Source organism: Ostrea edulis, chromosome 6 (genome assembly GCF_947568905.1).
Source record: "Ostrea edulis chromosome 6, xbOstEdul1.1, whole genome shotgun sequence".
Lineage (NCBI taxonomy): Eukaryota > Metazoa > Mollusca > Bivalvia > Ostreida > Ostreidae > Ostrea > Ostrea edulis.
The window spans coordinates 29,227,035-29,243,624 of record NC_079169.1 but is presented as its reverse complement, the minus strand read 5'-3'; the positions used below and the strand labels follow the sequence as shown (position 1 = coordinate 29,243,624).

At 35.5% G+C, this 16,590-nt stretch overlaps 1 protein-coding gene across 1 annotated transcript in view; it reads left to right on the top strand.

Annotated features, from left to right (window-relative positions):
- The window catches only part of LOC125645682 (uncharacterized), an 87,823-nt gene extending 75,798 nt beyond the window's left edge, over window positions 1-12,025 (top strand). The window contains exons 47-53 of the mRNA XM_056141852.1: window positions 316-537; window positions 813-1,598; window positions 2,484-2,702; window positions 2,887-2,982; window positions 4,559-4,890; window positions 7,979-8,186; window positions 9,251-12,025. Coding sequence (XP_055997827.1) covers window positions 316-537; window positions 813-1,598; window positions 2,484-2,702; window positions 2,887-2,982; window positions 4,559-4,890; window positions 7,979-8,186; window positions 9,251-9,540 — 2,153 coding nt within the window. The 3' untranslated portion in view covers window positions 9,541-12,025. The remainder of the gene's footprint in view (window positions 1-315; window positions 538-812; window positions 1,599-2,483; window positions 2,703-2,886; window positions 2,983-4,558; window positions 4,891-7,978; window positions 8,187-9,250) is intronic.
- The last annotated feature ends 4,565 nt before the right edge of the window (window positions 12,026-16,590 follow it).

Sequence of the window (16,590 nt, the reverse complement as noted above, 5' to 3'; positions counted from 1 at the left end):
TAGAATTAAATACCTCTGAACAATAACTTTAGTTAAATTTCAGTTCGGGTATTCAAATTAAAAAAAAGATATTTATATATTATGTAAAGTAAAGGTTATCTTGTGTATCACGGATGGATATTGTTGTAAGCAGTTACTTTTGTTATTTTCACAATTAATGCTTTCGTTATTTTCACTGTGTGAAAATACCAATTTTTATTAAATGGGAAAAATTCAATCTGTCACTGTTGAAAAAGTAATAGAATTATGTGCATCTGGTGCATCAAAATTAGTAACGTATAAGATTTACATATAGCCATGTTTTATGAACCGTAGGTTTACACGACTTGGAGTTCCAAAACAAGTCAGATGTAGTTGCTGCACACTGGCATGGATTCTCGGACATTGGTTCCGGAGTAAAACTGTACAACTGGTGTGTTGGATCCACCCGTGATATTGCCAAGAAGCATGATGATGTGGAGTGTAGATATCGTGGTTGGGAAGCTGTAGGATTACATACATCGGTGTCTAGAATATTGGAGACTTCATTAAATCAGAGTATGAAAATGAATTTTTGTAAATACATGTACACTTCAAATTGTCTTAAAAGGAGGTAATTATATTGCAAGGCTGTGACATCTAACCGTTTTAAACTGAAGCTAGATTAATAAAAATAGGATATTCCATATATCTTTTTTAATTACTTTTCCTTTTAAATGTGGTTAACACTCCAGTTATAGATTCCTTGAAGAATATTTTTTTATATGGAATGTGGTTTTTAAGTAAGTCAAGTATTTTTCGATGAACAACAGTGATATAATTTTATTTTACAGGTCAGATTTACTACAATAAAGTATATGCTGTTGATAATGTTGGTTACAAATCAAGTGTCGTTGTGTCTGATGGTGTGACCCTTGACCTTACCCCACCAGAACCTGAATATCTTTTACACAGTGGAAGCAACATTTTGTCCAATCCATCTTTTGAAATAGCTTCAAATGTGTTGCAGTCATCAGCTGTCAATACAACTGACATCTGCAACATCACTGTGGACTATCAACCCAACAGTTGGAATTTATCCTACTCAGGATGTGTGGCAGTTGTTTCCTCTGGGAAGAATTTGGCTAGGGACGGACGGTCATTTTTATTTATCAGGGGAAGTGTGACCCAATTTCTTAATGGATTGGTGGTTGGTGGACTATATAGAGTAAGCTTTTTCTCCAGCCATCTTTCCATTAGCAGTTCCACACAGTCAAACAAAGAAGGTTTCATACAACTTGGAGACAAGAAGCACGTTTTCCTCATCTACACCAAGGCTTACAGAGGGGATGGCAATGAAAACTCTCAAGCTAGGGAGGAAGTTTCATGGCACAAACATACGTTTTATTTTACGGCAATGAAAACATCTACTAACTTTGAAATAGGCAGTGTTGATGACAAGACTGGAATATTTGTAGACTATATAGCATTTGAGCATGTAACGAGGGACAAGAACAATGGAACAAGTGGTTTACAGGTGCAAGCCCATGTGGTTTCTTTACATGAATGGGGCTCAATCCATGGTTCCTGGAGCTTTGTGGAAGATGTAAGCTCCATCACGGAGTATCTGTGGGCTATAGGTAAATAATGTGATTGATATTTCACTGGGGGGAAATGCATCTTTACATCTAATATTCCACTTTCAATAATTCACACCATATGCTGGTATTTATCATTCATATGTCGATTCAACATATGCCAGGGACCTCGAAATAAAATGCAATATAGAGTATTTCATATCTGTTTCGTATTTGGATATTATATTACACATATATGTTAATGGCAAACTAACACCATAACTTTATGGCAAACGAGATGATTTAGCTTTTCATGGTCAATTTCCCATATTTGTGTAGCAATATTCCTTTATCGCCTCCATATTTGTTTATGTCACTCAACTGATTTGTTGCGTGAGAGTAAGTTTTGTATATGATCTATTCTTAAATCGAAACAAGCTATTGACAAATAAGTTGATGTTCCAGGGCTTTTAACAGTCTCAATTAAAGTCAGCATTTCGGAAATTCTATGGTTGTTACATTGAATAATGATCTAATTTGCAAATACAAGATATAACTAGATCGAATTATGTCTGATCTTTATTCGTCATCTTCACTTGGTCATGAACAAATGTAATATAAGAACTTGCAGAAGAACCTCACTAGGCATGATGATACCACACACTGTCGACGTATTTGAAAGCAAAACTAATTTACCTTGTGTTAGCTGATTGTTACTCCGTTGTAACCGGAATATAGTATCCTTTCTTGTCTTAATATTTTCTTTTAAAACCTGTGATTGTTGGTTTGCCTTTGTAAATACAATTCCGTTTTATTGCGGTATATTTGGTTTTATCTCTTACAACGATCTTTATATTTCGAAGTGAAGAAATTATATTCTATGCAGGATGCATGTATTTTCAAATGTGGACCTAATTTGGTAAAAAGTTCAGAACCTCTAAATTTCAGGTTTCACACGAGGAGGAACGCAGCTACAGAACTTTCAGAGTGTGGGACTGTCAAACTTTGCCTTTAATTCCAAAGTAACCTTGACGCATAACTCCTATATTTACGTCACATCTGTAGCCAAAAATTCTGTTGGTTTACAAGGTGTTTCGTACTCCGATAAAATTCTAGTGGACCTTACCCCACCCGTCATCGAGGAAGTTTTAGATGGAGACTTCCTAGGTATATATGTAATATGTAAAAACATGAGCATGTGTAACTTTAGACTTAAGACATAGAAAAAATCTAGAAATATATATATATATATATATATATGTGTGTGTGTGTGTGTGTGTGTGTGTGTGTGTGTGTGTGTGTGTGAAAGGATATGACGACGAATCTTTACCCAATCCTTCTGATGTTGCAGGAGACGATCTCGATTCTTGGAAAGAAAACACAGTCTACGTAAATTGGAAAGTTACTGATGCTGAATCTGGATTGGATTATTGTGAATGGGCAATAGGTAATTATAGGGCATGGGAAGGAGTGTGTCAGAATGCAATATATTACTTGGTAATGGTTTTATTAGTGAGTTCATAAATGACAGACTTGATAGATATATATTGTAGATATTATATTATTCGCTTGTTCAGAAATTAGGATATTGGAAAAGAATTGTGCAGTTGGTACAGGTATTACCTCATCTCTGATAGTTTCTGACTAAAATGCTGTTTAATGTTTGCTTTATGTCAGACATTTGAAAGCATTCACCGGGCACGATTAGTTTGTCCACACCGATCAAATATGTACAATATTCCGTTATAAAGTGCAAAAGTGTACACGTTTTGGTGTAGATCGTCTTCATCCTCTACTGGACATGTGTTGATAAATGCAAATAAAAATTATGTATTGCTGAAAAACATGATGCTGAAAATTTTCATATATCTATCTCCGTACTTTGCTAACTGTAAAGTATATAAAAAGATAATCACATTGTATTGTGTTTTGTCATTTACAAGAGTGTAAAATATGTTTTAAAGAATGAAAACTTTTGATATCAAAAATAACTTTGGGACCGAAATATCAGCAAAATGATGACTTTTATTTTTTTCAAAATGCACATTAAATTACACTTATAAAGACATCTTAAATTCTAGACAATTATAGGATATGTATAATAATTTTTGTACTTTATTTGCATTAAAATCATGAACAAAATACTTAAAACAAGAAACAAAAGATCTGCTTCAATAAAAGATCTCCTCAGCTGCTGTTGGGGTTTCATCCTCCATATTGAATAAATCATACTAAACCAAATTGCACTTGATTAAAAGGTGTGAATCGACTACAGCGTGAGCACATTGATGTAAATTAATCAAGCGCATCCATCATCAGTGTCATCATAATGCAAATTTCTTACACTCCGTCACTAGAACGTATACAATCAGCTCATATCATAACGTACACAACCAGCTCCTATTATGATGTCATGAGTTATAGTCGTTATGCATCAAAATGTCGAAATGCTTTGTATCATTAGACGCAGATAAGATAGGAAAAAAGAAGCATGGGTGATTATTGGTGGGGTTAAGTGGTTATACATTGTATAGCCATGTATTGGGTGATTATTGGTGGGGTAAAGTCGTTATATAGTCATGTATTGAGCAGATACGTGCTGATACATGGTTAGCGAATGTAATACCCATCTCGACTTTGCCTTGCCGAGAATGAAATTTTACTATTAGTAAATGCTAACGTCCATATGCTCCAAATATATCTAAATAGCTATAGAAAATACAAATGAAATAAGATGGAAATCAAATATAATGAAAGTAAAAACAAACACAAAAAAACATATCCATGTATGTGATAAAATATCATAAAATTATCTAATTGACTGGAGTAATTGTCCAGACCTTGAGGCATGTTACTAAACCAAATGAATCGTTCCGTTCTCGACTAGAATCGTTCGGTCCCCACACCAAACCATCCCGTTTAGATACTGTAGTACTCTCCGAAGCCAAATTTTTCCATTCCCGGGCCAGATCGTTCTCTTTTCATCTAAAACCTGGAATGAAAATAATTATTATGTATTTTAGGATATCAACCAAAAGGCATTGAAGTTCAGAGTTTTGAGAAAATTAAGATTGGAGACAGAAGGGCTTTCAAAGATTTTGATGCAAGCATACTTCAGGGAAAGACGGTGTACTCAACAATACAGTGTGAGAATAAGGCGGGACTTCTAGCCAGTGCATCTTCTGATGGCGTGACAATTTATGATCAGCCACCTTCCATGGCCTCCGCTGTTGTAAGGACACTGCCATTGTCTGTAACAGAGTACCCGGCCCTGGACTTCTATCAGAGTGTTACTAACAATCTAAGGATTGTTTGGAGTGGAGTGGAGGACAAGATTGGTGTACAGCAGTACAAAGTAAGGTTTGGTTAGGTTGCTGTGGAAAACTTTTCAAACCTGTTTCACCACAACAGCTACTTATAAGTGACATAAAATTAATTTCATTATAAGACAGTGAAAGGGTGTCAATTCCACAATTGTATATTCGTCTCTAGAACCGCATGGCCAATATCAATCCAACGTTAACTTGACACAGAGTACCCTTTGGTTTGTTGATGGATTGTTTTACGTCCTTTCGAGCATTTTTCACTTATATTTGGTGAGAAGGATTTAAGTTTCAAGAGCCTTCTAAGAGAAAATAATCCAGAAAAGACAAATATAGATTGAGACCATTTCAAAATCTCTTCTTTTTTTTCAAGAATAAAAGAAGAAAAAAGGATAAAACTTATTAAATAAACTTTCTGATATACATGTAATGAAGATTTACGTTGGTACAAATCATGGTATTAGGGTACAATATGATATGAAAGTCATGTATGGGAATGAATACTAAAACTCTTAACAAAACTTAAGAAAGCAGTTCTTAATCATGATTGATTAGTGGCATTGATATAAAAACATTCTCAGGTAGTGTAGATTGTTCAAAACAAGACGGAAGGGGATGAGACTGGGACCGCAATGGGGAACAAACTTTTATATGGAAATAGGAAAAACGTAACCAGCTTTTTTTTCAAGAGTAGCAGGGGCATGATTAATCAAATCAATATGGAAGCATCCTCAGGATGTGCAGATTGACGTTTGGTGAATTTGTGGCCCTCGTAGGTATATGTAGGGTGGGTGCACAGTGTGGGACTAAAGTTTTATAGAGGGATTTGTATGTTTTAAATCTTTTTTAAATATTCTCATGAACAGGTAAGCTATGATTAGTCATGTTGATAGGCAAGCATCTTCAGGTAGCGCTGATTTTATTCGAAACATGGCTCCAGGAGGATAAAGTAAGGTAACAAAAGGAAATTTGATTTTTACATGACAATACATAGGAAATACCTCTCTTTAAAATGTCTTTTCGACTCTGGGGTTTGTTTGGGATACAATATGGATTCAAAAATGTTACAGGGGATATACGGGGGATTTTGGAGATTTTCAAGTAGTTTAGATGCGTGGGGCCACAATAAGGGATTAAAATTTTATGTGAAAACATATATAAAATTTATCTAAAAGTATTCCCAAGAACCACTGGCCATGATAAGTAATATTAATATGCATTTATTCCATTGTAGTACAAATTCATATTAAAGTATGACCCTTGGATTGTTGAATGTTTGTTTTACGTCCTGTCGAGACTTTTTCACTCTTTTGAGACTCCTCCAGCTGTAGGTGAAGTACCACACATTTAGACCCATCCTTACCGCTGAAGGTGGTAGCAGTGAGGGTTCTTTAACGTACCAACGCCTGCCGCGACACGGGACCTCCGTTTTTAAGGTCATATCCGAAAGAGCTGTGATTCTTACATCTAAATGCGGCGTGTTTTGCGAAGGGGCAATCACCTACCTATATTTATGTCTTAGGTTTGATGCGGTCATGACACGTACGGAGCTCGTACTCACGACTTCCCGGTTACGAAGCGAATCTTCTACTGCTACTCTTCATGGTCCTTGGATTGATTGCCGTGACACGGGTCCTCGGTTTTTTGTTGTCTCATCCAAAGGACACCCCATTCAGTAGCCTCTTACGACAAGCAAGGGGTGCTTAGGACCTATTCTAACCCTAATCTCCACGGGCTTGGCCCTTGGAGGTATGATGAGGCTAAAATAGGGATTCAAAGTTTCACATGCCAGTATATAAAGGATGTTTAAAAACCTTTTTAAGCGTAGCAGGGTCACACTAATGACATCAACGTTTTCATTATTTTTAAATTATGTACCCTGCGGATAAGATGCGGCTAAAATTTGGGATCCAATTGAACATAGTATATGAATATAGGTGATCAAATCTTTTTAGAAAAATCTTGTTCTTCAAAACAGCAAGGTCATATTTGTAATATTTCATTCAAGCATCCCTAGTTCAGTTAAGTCTTCACTAGGTTGGATTCACAGTATGTGGTCACACGTTCCCATGGGCCATTTAGAGTAAAGAGGGTGAAATATATTCAAAAGATTCCTATGAAGAACAGTTCCACCACATTTACTTTGGTAAAGTTTCGAGACCATGGGCCTCTTGCTTCATAATTTTTCATTTTTATCTTTTTTTTTGACCTCGAATGGCTTCATCCTCACCTTATTTCTGGTGTTGCATTTCAAAGGTATGCATACATAAATCATTTGCATTTTGCGAGGTTTTGACTGTGATGACAAAATAGGTATTGCTATCCCGTCTCTCATGGATCACACACCTTTATCTCATGGGGAAATGAGTGTAATTGAAAATAAACAGATGCACTTGGTGAAACAGTCTAGTCCAAGAATGTTTGTTTTTTGATACACAATTGACCAATTTGAGACATCAATACGTTAAAGTTAATGTGTTTATTTTATTAAATACCACTGATTAGAATATGTATCAAATGACGTCATTTGGAGCGCTTGTATACTAATAATTTTTATCTCAAGCATAGGGATATAAAAAATACTAATGATGTAAATATAAAACTTATACGGTACATATTTTGATGCACCAGATACGTAATAAAAGTAATAAATGTCTAATCTTTGATTTTGGTTTAATGTAAAACTTATACGGTACCAATTTTGATGCACCAGATGCGCATTTCGACAAATAATGTTTCTTCAGTGATGCTCAACCGAAATGTTTGAAATCCGAAATAACTATGAAGTTTTAGAGCTAAATATAGCCAAAAACAAGTGAATTTCAACATGTGGTAATTTTTGCATAAACGCATTCGACAAGCTCTCCTTAATTATCTCAATGTTCCCAGTATCCGGATCATATTCATATTGAGATTTCAGGACAAGCATTGCATCTATATCTACCACACACAAGGTGTACTTACTTGCGTTTGGAGTTGTGCACAGCTTTTCTTTGATTGCTATGTAAATTGTTTACATTGACCTTCTCAATTCTATCTCTAGAGCACTACAGCTACACAGTCATATGATTTAATTCATGATGTTCCTCACACCACATTACTAATTTTATTACTTTATAGATTTCTGTAAAGAGCAACAAGTACAATTTGGATGACGAAGGGCTCTTATTGTCTGATTCACAAGAGGTGGTTTTCGCTAGTGTGGGAAATGTGGATCTGGGTACTGGAGAAGTAAACGTTACTCTTCAAGCCATCAACAAACTCTTAGAGCGAAGCAGGCCTCTCCTCTACAACCTTACTGTAGACACTGCTAAGCCAGTCAAAGATGGCAAGTACAAATCTTACAATAATGGATTATTAAAAATTCCATCTGTCAGATAGAATTTCCATGGACACTAATTGTGTTCCTTTGTTAACTGACCTATTTCTATATTCTTATGAGGTAGAATTCATTCAAAAGCTTCTACAAGAAAAAATCCCTTGCCTTCAACCCGACATTTAGATATATAGACGAAGTTTTATCTATTAACAATAATCATTTTCGTTCATATGTTCAATCGATAAATTATTCAAGTGAATTTGAAATGAAAGACACCACAGAGTCGTCCACGTCTGCTTCTCGCTTAGATATTTTATTGAAGATATACATTAATTGCAAACTATCAACTCAACTTTATGAAAAACGGGTTGATTCCAGCTTCTTTATCGTCACCGTCCCATACTTATGCAGCAATATTCCATTATCACCTGCATTCGGTGTTTATATCTCTTAACTGATTCGATATGCAAGAGCGTGTTCTGTGTATGATCAATTTTTAAATTGAGATAGCTCACTGGAAAACAAGTTGATGTTACAGAGGGTTTAAAACTATCGTTTAAAGTCAGCATTTCGCAACTTCGATGATCATTATAACAATATAGTTTGTCAATACAACCTGTCATTGGGTCAAAGTCTGTATGACGTGTTTCATACCAATTGTTAGGTCGTTCTTGGAACACTGATTATGACTGCGGATTTTTCCGCTTACCTGATCAAGATATAGGGCTCATGGCGGGTGTGACCGGTCAACAAGGGGATGCTCACTCCTCCTAGGCACCTGATTCTACCTCTGGTATATCCAGGGGTCCGTACATGCCCAGTTCTCTATTTTTGTATTCTTTATAGGAGATATAAGATTGATCACTGTTCGTTATCTTCACTTTTTCTGTATCATATTTTTTTGTCACATGTATGACTGAAAGTAACTCAATTTAAAACAAAAGCAAAATGTATTAAGTTTATTTTCTAAAACATTTAATAGTTATTTTATAGTTATTTTCTCTTGTGATGCAATCAACAATCTCCGTGTATGTTTTAATATGCATGTACATTGTACGTTTCTCACTTTCTAGCATCCAAACAACTATCTGTTACATGGCATAATAGTAACAAGGAATTTGTTGTGTCGTGGGATGGAATATTTAGCTCCCAGCATCCTTTGCGATTTGAAGTGTCAGCTGGGACCTCATTAGGCGGTAGTAACATCATTCAGTGGCAGGAGACACGTGCTACCAGTATTACATTCAGCATGCCAGGATCTGTTACCAGCACTTCGCGACTTAAGGTCTACATGATTGTCCGTGCCATAGCAGCGGGTGGGGACTACGAGGATATACAAGGCTCCATCATCCTACCAGCATAGTGATTTTCCAATGAGAAAAAAAATCTTATATCTAAAGATGGATTTCTATCATGCATGATTAAGACTGTTAGGAAATCAATGTACTTGGATTATACACATGGAAATTATTTTTAGGGGAGGGGTGACAATTGTATTCACACAAAAATATGTCGAAACATCGGTACAGAGATTAATATTATCTCAGGTAATTTAATTTTAGAATTAGTGAGAAACCTCATTTATACATTTTACTTTACCTGGGCCAAAGGTTCAAGTGAGGTTTTCTGATTGAAATTTGTTCATTGTCTGTCGCCCTTGTCGTCATTGTAAACTTTCCACAACTTCTTATTTCCAGAACCCCTAGGTCAATTTGAACTAAATTCGCATGTAGCCATGGATGAAAGGGATTCATGTTTCCTCCTTTCAAGACGAGATAATCAAGACACGGCAAAAACTAGGGTGGATGTCATGTAAAAATCTTATTTCACAACCACCAAGCAGAAAAGATATAACTCTCTGACATAGTGAAAATCCAAGTTTTTCCAAATAAATAGTCTACTCCCTTCGGGTTAGGGTGGGACTACAATAGGAAATTTAAGTTTTAGTTTCCGAGGGTCTCTACAGCCCAGTAGCTAAGTACTTCGTTACTAGCTTGCAAATACGGATGTATATTTAATTGCTGTTATAAAATTTAGAAATTAATTTCAAAATTAAGGATTATCTCCCTCACGCATAGCTCTTATCCTTAGATGAATTTGACTCCACTTTTTTAGCACACTGTTTTTAACTGTAATAGCTCTAAAACTTCATTGTTATTTCGGATTTCAAACATTTCGGTTGAGAATCACTGAAGATACATTATTTGTCGAAATGCGCATCTGATGCATCAAAATTGGTATCGTATAAGTTTTACATTGGGATATATAGTAAAAATCTTTTAAAATGTTCTCCTAAAAATAATAGGGTCAATCATTTTTAGTCATATTAATATGCACCCACAAACAGTATAGAGTCATGTTTGTTTTTCAAACTATGGCTGCAGAGAGTACATTATAATCAGGGAAACATCAAAATTATATGGAAACATCCCAGAAATAAAAGGATTCATTCTGTCTTCCAATTCTAGACCCAGGGGTAAGAATCTTTCAAATTCATCCTCTGAAAAACAGCAGCACCAAGACAATTTAGGTGAGCACTGTGGTCCATGGGCCTCTGTTGATAATTCTATTTATGGTTAATGTGCAAAAATTTATTACAAATACATTGCATTATGTCAACAGTAAGACCCAAACTACAGATTTAATGAAAAAGATTGTTTCTAAATGCACTAACAAAATGAATGTATATATTTATTCCTCTAGAAATAATGAACCAAAATCACCCATTATATTATACAACCTTTCTCTTTTTCTTATATGATAGAACAGCTTTGTAATGTTATGCATTTAATATAAATGTAGGTATGAAAACTTATTTGTTGATAATCCGTCCACGAATGCCATGGTTCTCTATGTATGATGAGATTGTCTTTTACACTTGAGGCGAATTCAGAGTACATATATTTAAATATTTTACTTTTCATGTCTACTGCACAATTAGGGATGGTTTGAAAGTTATGCCCAGATGAAATGTAAAACAAAACAAATAGCCAAAGCTCAATATGTTCAAAATTTTCAGAATGAAACTTTATGAGCTATTGCGAATATATTAAACAGGTATTACTCTTTGGCCAATCTTCCTCTAGCTATAGCATGCTATAGAATGCTACATGCAATCTGCATTTCATTTTTTACTTGCTTGGTAATTGGTCTCACGTCACATGGTATTATGTTCTTGTTCGTTCCCTCTTGTGTAGGTATGAAATAAATTTGATTTGTATCAACCGTAAACATAACGTAAATGTTACAAATTATTTGATTCGTCATAAATATAGAATTGATTCCCACATAGTTTGTTTTTACAGATGTCATGAAAAGGTTTATTTTTATAAAATATTATTGAATTGCTCAGAAAACTAAGAGACTAACACGCTACTGTTTTATCAGATTACTTGGTGTATTAGAGTCAAAGACGATTCAGACCGTCTGGTTTATGAAGATTAGCCAATAATACAATGGAAGCATTGTAATTTGTGGCAACCATTTGTGCCTTGCCACGAGTTTATAATTTTGTAGGTGTGTAATTTCATCTATATGGGTTATGTACATTGACAAGTCTTGTATTTCATGGAGCTAATCAAGTCATCCAAGAATACTTGGCCCCATGAAGTATAAGAATTCCACGGTATCTTCAAAGACGAGAAGTGTTTGATGATGAAAATTACATTGCCGTCCATCAAATATATGATGCTTGGTCCCAATTACTTCCATCAAGCATAATTGATATGAAACTTCTGAAATCCCGTCATCTTTATATCTGTGATATCTTCAAGACATTTATCTTGTGTGAAATTGTTTTCTAGACTTGTTACATTTTTTAATAATAAATCATGAAATACTTGCTCAAATGAAGGTGTTAATGATACTTTTGTTTAAATGTTTAGGAGATTGTTGGGTCACAGTTAATTGTTTGGAAATTACTGTACCACTGATGACGATCTTAATGCAATACAACTTAACCTCTAAACCTGGTTAAAGAAGAAAACTAAATATGCAAAGTAATGTATTTAGACAATAAAGGATATCATTTAAACATTTCGGTTGAGCATCACTGAAGAGACATTATTTGTCGAAATGCGCATCTGGTGCATCAAAATTGGTACCGTATAAGTTTTACATTATCACCCCTGGGTCGAGGCCTCTGCTGGTGGACTGTTAGTCCCTGAGGGTCTCCACAGCCCAGTTGCTAAGTACTTCGTTACTAGCTTGAAAATACGGATGTATATTTAATTGCTGTTATAAAATTTAGAAATTCATTTCAAAATTAAGGATTATCTCCCTCATGCATAGCTCTTATCCTTGGACGAATTTGGCTCCACTTTTTTGGCACGCTGTTTTTGGCTATATTTAGCTCTAAAACTTCAAAGTTATTTCAGATTTCAAACATTTCGGTTGAGCATCACTGAAGAGACGTTATTTGTCGAAATGCGCATCTGGTGCATCAAAATTGGTACTGTATAAGTTTTACATTTAGAAAAAATACAAATAATCTAGCATACGGTGTGGATGATAGAGTGGTTCAGTTGTCATAAGTCAGCTGTCTTTGGTGTAATGCAATCATGTGAAGAGCTCTGAATCTTAATGACTGGGGTCAGTGTATGTATGAATGCAAGGTGAAGATAACGAACAGTGATCAATCTCATAACTCCTACAAGCAATACAAAATAGATAGTTGGGCAAACACGGACCCCTGGACACACCAGAGGTGGGATCAGGTGCCTAGGAGGAGTAAGCATCCCCTGTTGACCGGTCACACCCGCCGTGAGCCCTATATCCTGATCAGGTAAACGGAGTTATCCGCAGTCAAAATCAGTGTACCAAGAACGGCTTAACAATCGGTATGAAACACGTCAGACAGCATTTGACCCAATGTGAGGTTGTATTGACGAACTAGATCGTTATAACGACCATAGAATTTGCGAAATGTTGACTTCAATCGAGACTGTTGAAATCCCTGTACCATCAACTTGTTTGTCAGTAGCTTACCTCGATTTAAAAACTGACTATACCCAGAACAAGTTCTTGCATATCGAATCAGTTCAGATATATAAACACCATATGCAGGTGATAATGGAATATTGCTACACAAATATGGGAAGCTGACAATGGAGAAGCTGAAATCATCCTGTTTGTCATATAGTTGATTTGTCAGTTTGCCGTTAATGTCTACTTTCAATAAAATATATAAGTATGAAGCAGAAGTGGACGACTCTGTGGTGTCCTTTATTTCGAGCTCACAGGGATATATCAAATCGACATATGAATGAAAGCTATCATTGTTAATAGACAAAACGTCATCGATATATCTAAAAGTCGAATTGAAGGTCACAGCGAGAGATTTTTTCTTCTCACGTAGAAGTTTTTGAATAAAATCTGCTTCATATGAATATAAAAACAGGTCAGCTATTAAAGGAGCACAATTCGTGCCCATGGGAATTCCAACAGACTCTTGGAAGACCTGATCACCAAAGACCACAAAGACATTGTCAATGAGGAACTCTAGCATATTTTTTATTTCAACTTCAGAGTACTTGTGCGTGGAATCAGAGTGGTGTTTAACAAAGTAAGTTTTTGAATGACTGATCACTAGATAAGAATATTTCCGTTTTCCGTTTTTGTTGAAGAAGCAACTGTCTATGATGTCAAAAAGTCTAGTCTTTATATATATAGTGTTGAAAAGTCATAGGTTTTAATGCTATTTGGGGAAAATTCTGTAATTTCAAGTTTACTAAAAGTTCTTTAGAATTTTTTAGAATCCACATTTGATTAACACCACTTCTGGCATATGTAGTTGCACAGTAAGTTTGAAGTTTCTCCTTCACAGCTGTTAACATTTTCGTGAGGAGCAAAGATAGGGGCTTGGTAGAGCACTTACTGGATCCAGCAATGTATCTTTGTTTGTAAGGGTTTTTGTGTAGTTTAGGAATCCAGTATAGGTACGGTACCTCATATTCATTCGACCCATTGACTGGAATATTAAATGTGTCTAAAACTGAAGCATGATTTTGAAGAATTTCATCTTTTGAAAGGGCAGTTGGAGTATAGGTATGATTACCAAAAGTGGAATTAATGCCAAGTTCGTTTAAAATACAGTTGTAATAATGAGCCTTACAAACAAAGACAATGTTGTTACTAGCTTTGTCAGCTGGAACCAAAACATGTTCCTCATGTAACCTATCTAATTTTTTTTATCACTTCTGGTTTACTAAACACAGAAGGATAAATGGTACGTACTTTTGTTTTCATGTGTCTAATGCGGGATTTTAATATCCCTCTTATGCTTTTAGCCCATTCTGACAATATATCAAGTTCTTCTTTTTCATATTTAGCCCATCGTCTGGCATAATCTTCGACAGAACTCATAATAGAGATGAAGTTCTGTCGCCAATTAAAAGACCGAGGTTCTCTGTATTTAGGACCTTTAAGAATAAGTGATTTGAGGTCCCCATTATCAACTATATCAACATCACCAGTAATGTCATGTCCAGCTGGACTATAGTTGAAAGAAGATGAAGAACAAGAACATGTTGGTGGATTACGTATAAGATGGTCTATATCTAAGCACTGCAAAGTTTGTTTATAATTAAAAAGTTTGGATGCAATAGTAAAAGTATAGCTGTAGGAAATACAGGGTGTAGACTTAAACTTGAAATAAGTTGGAATACACGACTGAACCCTTTTATGACGAAGAATGTTGCTTATGTTGACGGCATCTATTCCTTTGTTTGTAAATTTGAGCTTAAGGAACTGACGGCATGATTTGGAAGGAATATCATCCATGGTCCGTGTTGGTTTATAGAGCCTGTGGTAGGCAACATCCATAATCATAGAGTTCAGTCTCTATTCAGGTGTTGAAAAATCCAAGTATAGACTAGCCATAACTTCTTCAAATAACGTGTATAAAACTCCCAATGGAACAGAGTAAAGTTTTGTACGAATATGATGTGGACCTAATTGTCTGTTGACGTAGGACAAAAGTGAATCAAACGTGACATCATTTATACTTAGTCTTTTATATGAACGATGTCCATGACTGCGTTTCCATCTTTGGTTATTGGGAAAGAGTCCCATCACATTCACGTTATATCCTTGTGGACTAGTCAAATTTCCCACATCATATACATTATCATTGCGTCACTGTTCGTTATCTTCACCTTGCATGGAAATGTAGTGCCTATGGTCCTGATCAAGTGATCTTCTCGTTGTCTACGAAAAGGCGTGCTTAATGTTGGATTGTTTGTGTGATGGTAATTTTTTCCAATATCCTTACCCTCATGGACAAGATGGAGTGGTCCGGTGCATTAAAATGCTTGTAAAGAAGTTGGTTACCACCATTATTAATTTGAAATATGTGCCCCGATATTCTTTTAATAAGTGAATCCTTGGTTTCTCCCACATAAAGTAAGCTACGCAGGTTACACTTAATGGCGTAGACAAAGTCAAATTATCAAATGTTTTGGTACAGAAACTACTTCCAGTGAGATTACTATTAAATGAATTACTAGTGATCAGTATATGACAAGTTTTGCAATTTTTTGCAGAACATTTTGAGGTTGAACACATGAGGTCTAAAAAGGAATTATCAAAAATATATCTTAAAGGAACACAACAGTATTTAATTTGGGTATAAAAATTTTGGTTTCTGTACCAAAGCTGACAATCTGACGACTGTACATAAGACAAATCTTTGATATCTCGAAGGATAATCCGAGGGACACCAACCGATCTGTAGGAGCCAGTGTCCCTTATAGACTCCACAGAGTGACACCCTTTTTATACTGGGCGACGTGTCAGCCAGTATTGTTTCGTTATTGTGTATATTCATGAAGGAACATATATCTTTTATTTCAAGTTCATTGGGATTAATTGAATCTATATTTGAATGAAAATTGGTAACGTTTACCGATAAAACGTCGTCCAAATGTTGCCACAACAAACTATTTTTTCTCCTGATAGGTGAAGATATCGAAGAGTGATCAATCTCATAACTCCTGTAATGAAAGGTGAAGATATCGAACAGTGATCAATCTTATAACTCCTGTAAGCATTACAAAATAGAGAGTTGGGCAAACATGGACCCCTGGATATACCAGAGGCGGGATCAGGTGTCTTGGAGGAGTAAGCATCCCCTGTCGACCGGTCACACCAGCTGTGAGCCCTATATCTTGATCAGGTACATGTAAACCTGTGAATATTTCATGCGAATTCCATGCGTCTTACTTATCAGTTTCTTCCCATGCAAAATATATGCATGGCATTCATGCAAATTTCATATGCGTTTCATGTCAAACACTTACAGTGTATCCTTGTGTACATGTAAGTTGATGGTAATTAATTACAAAATATGTTAAAGCTCATTATACATACACCCAAAATTGTTTTAAAGTCATAATTATCAATATAATTTGCCATT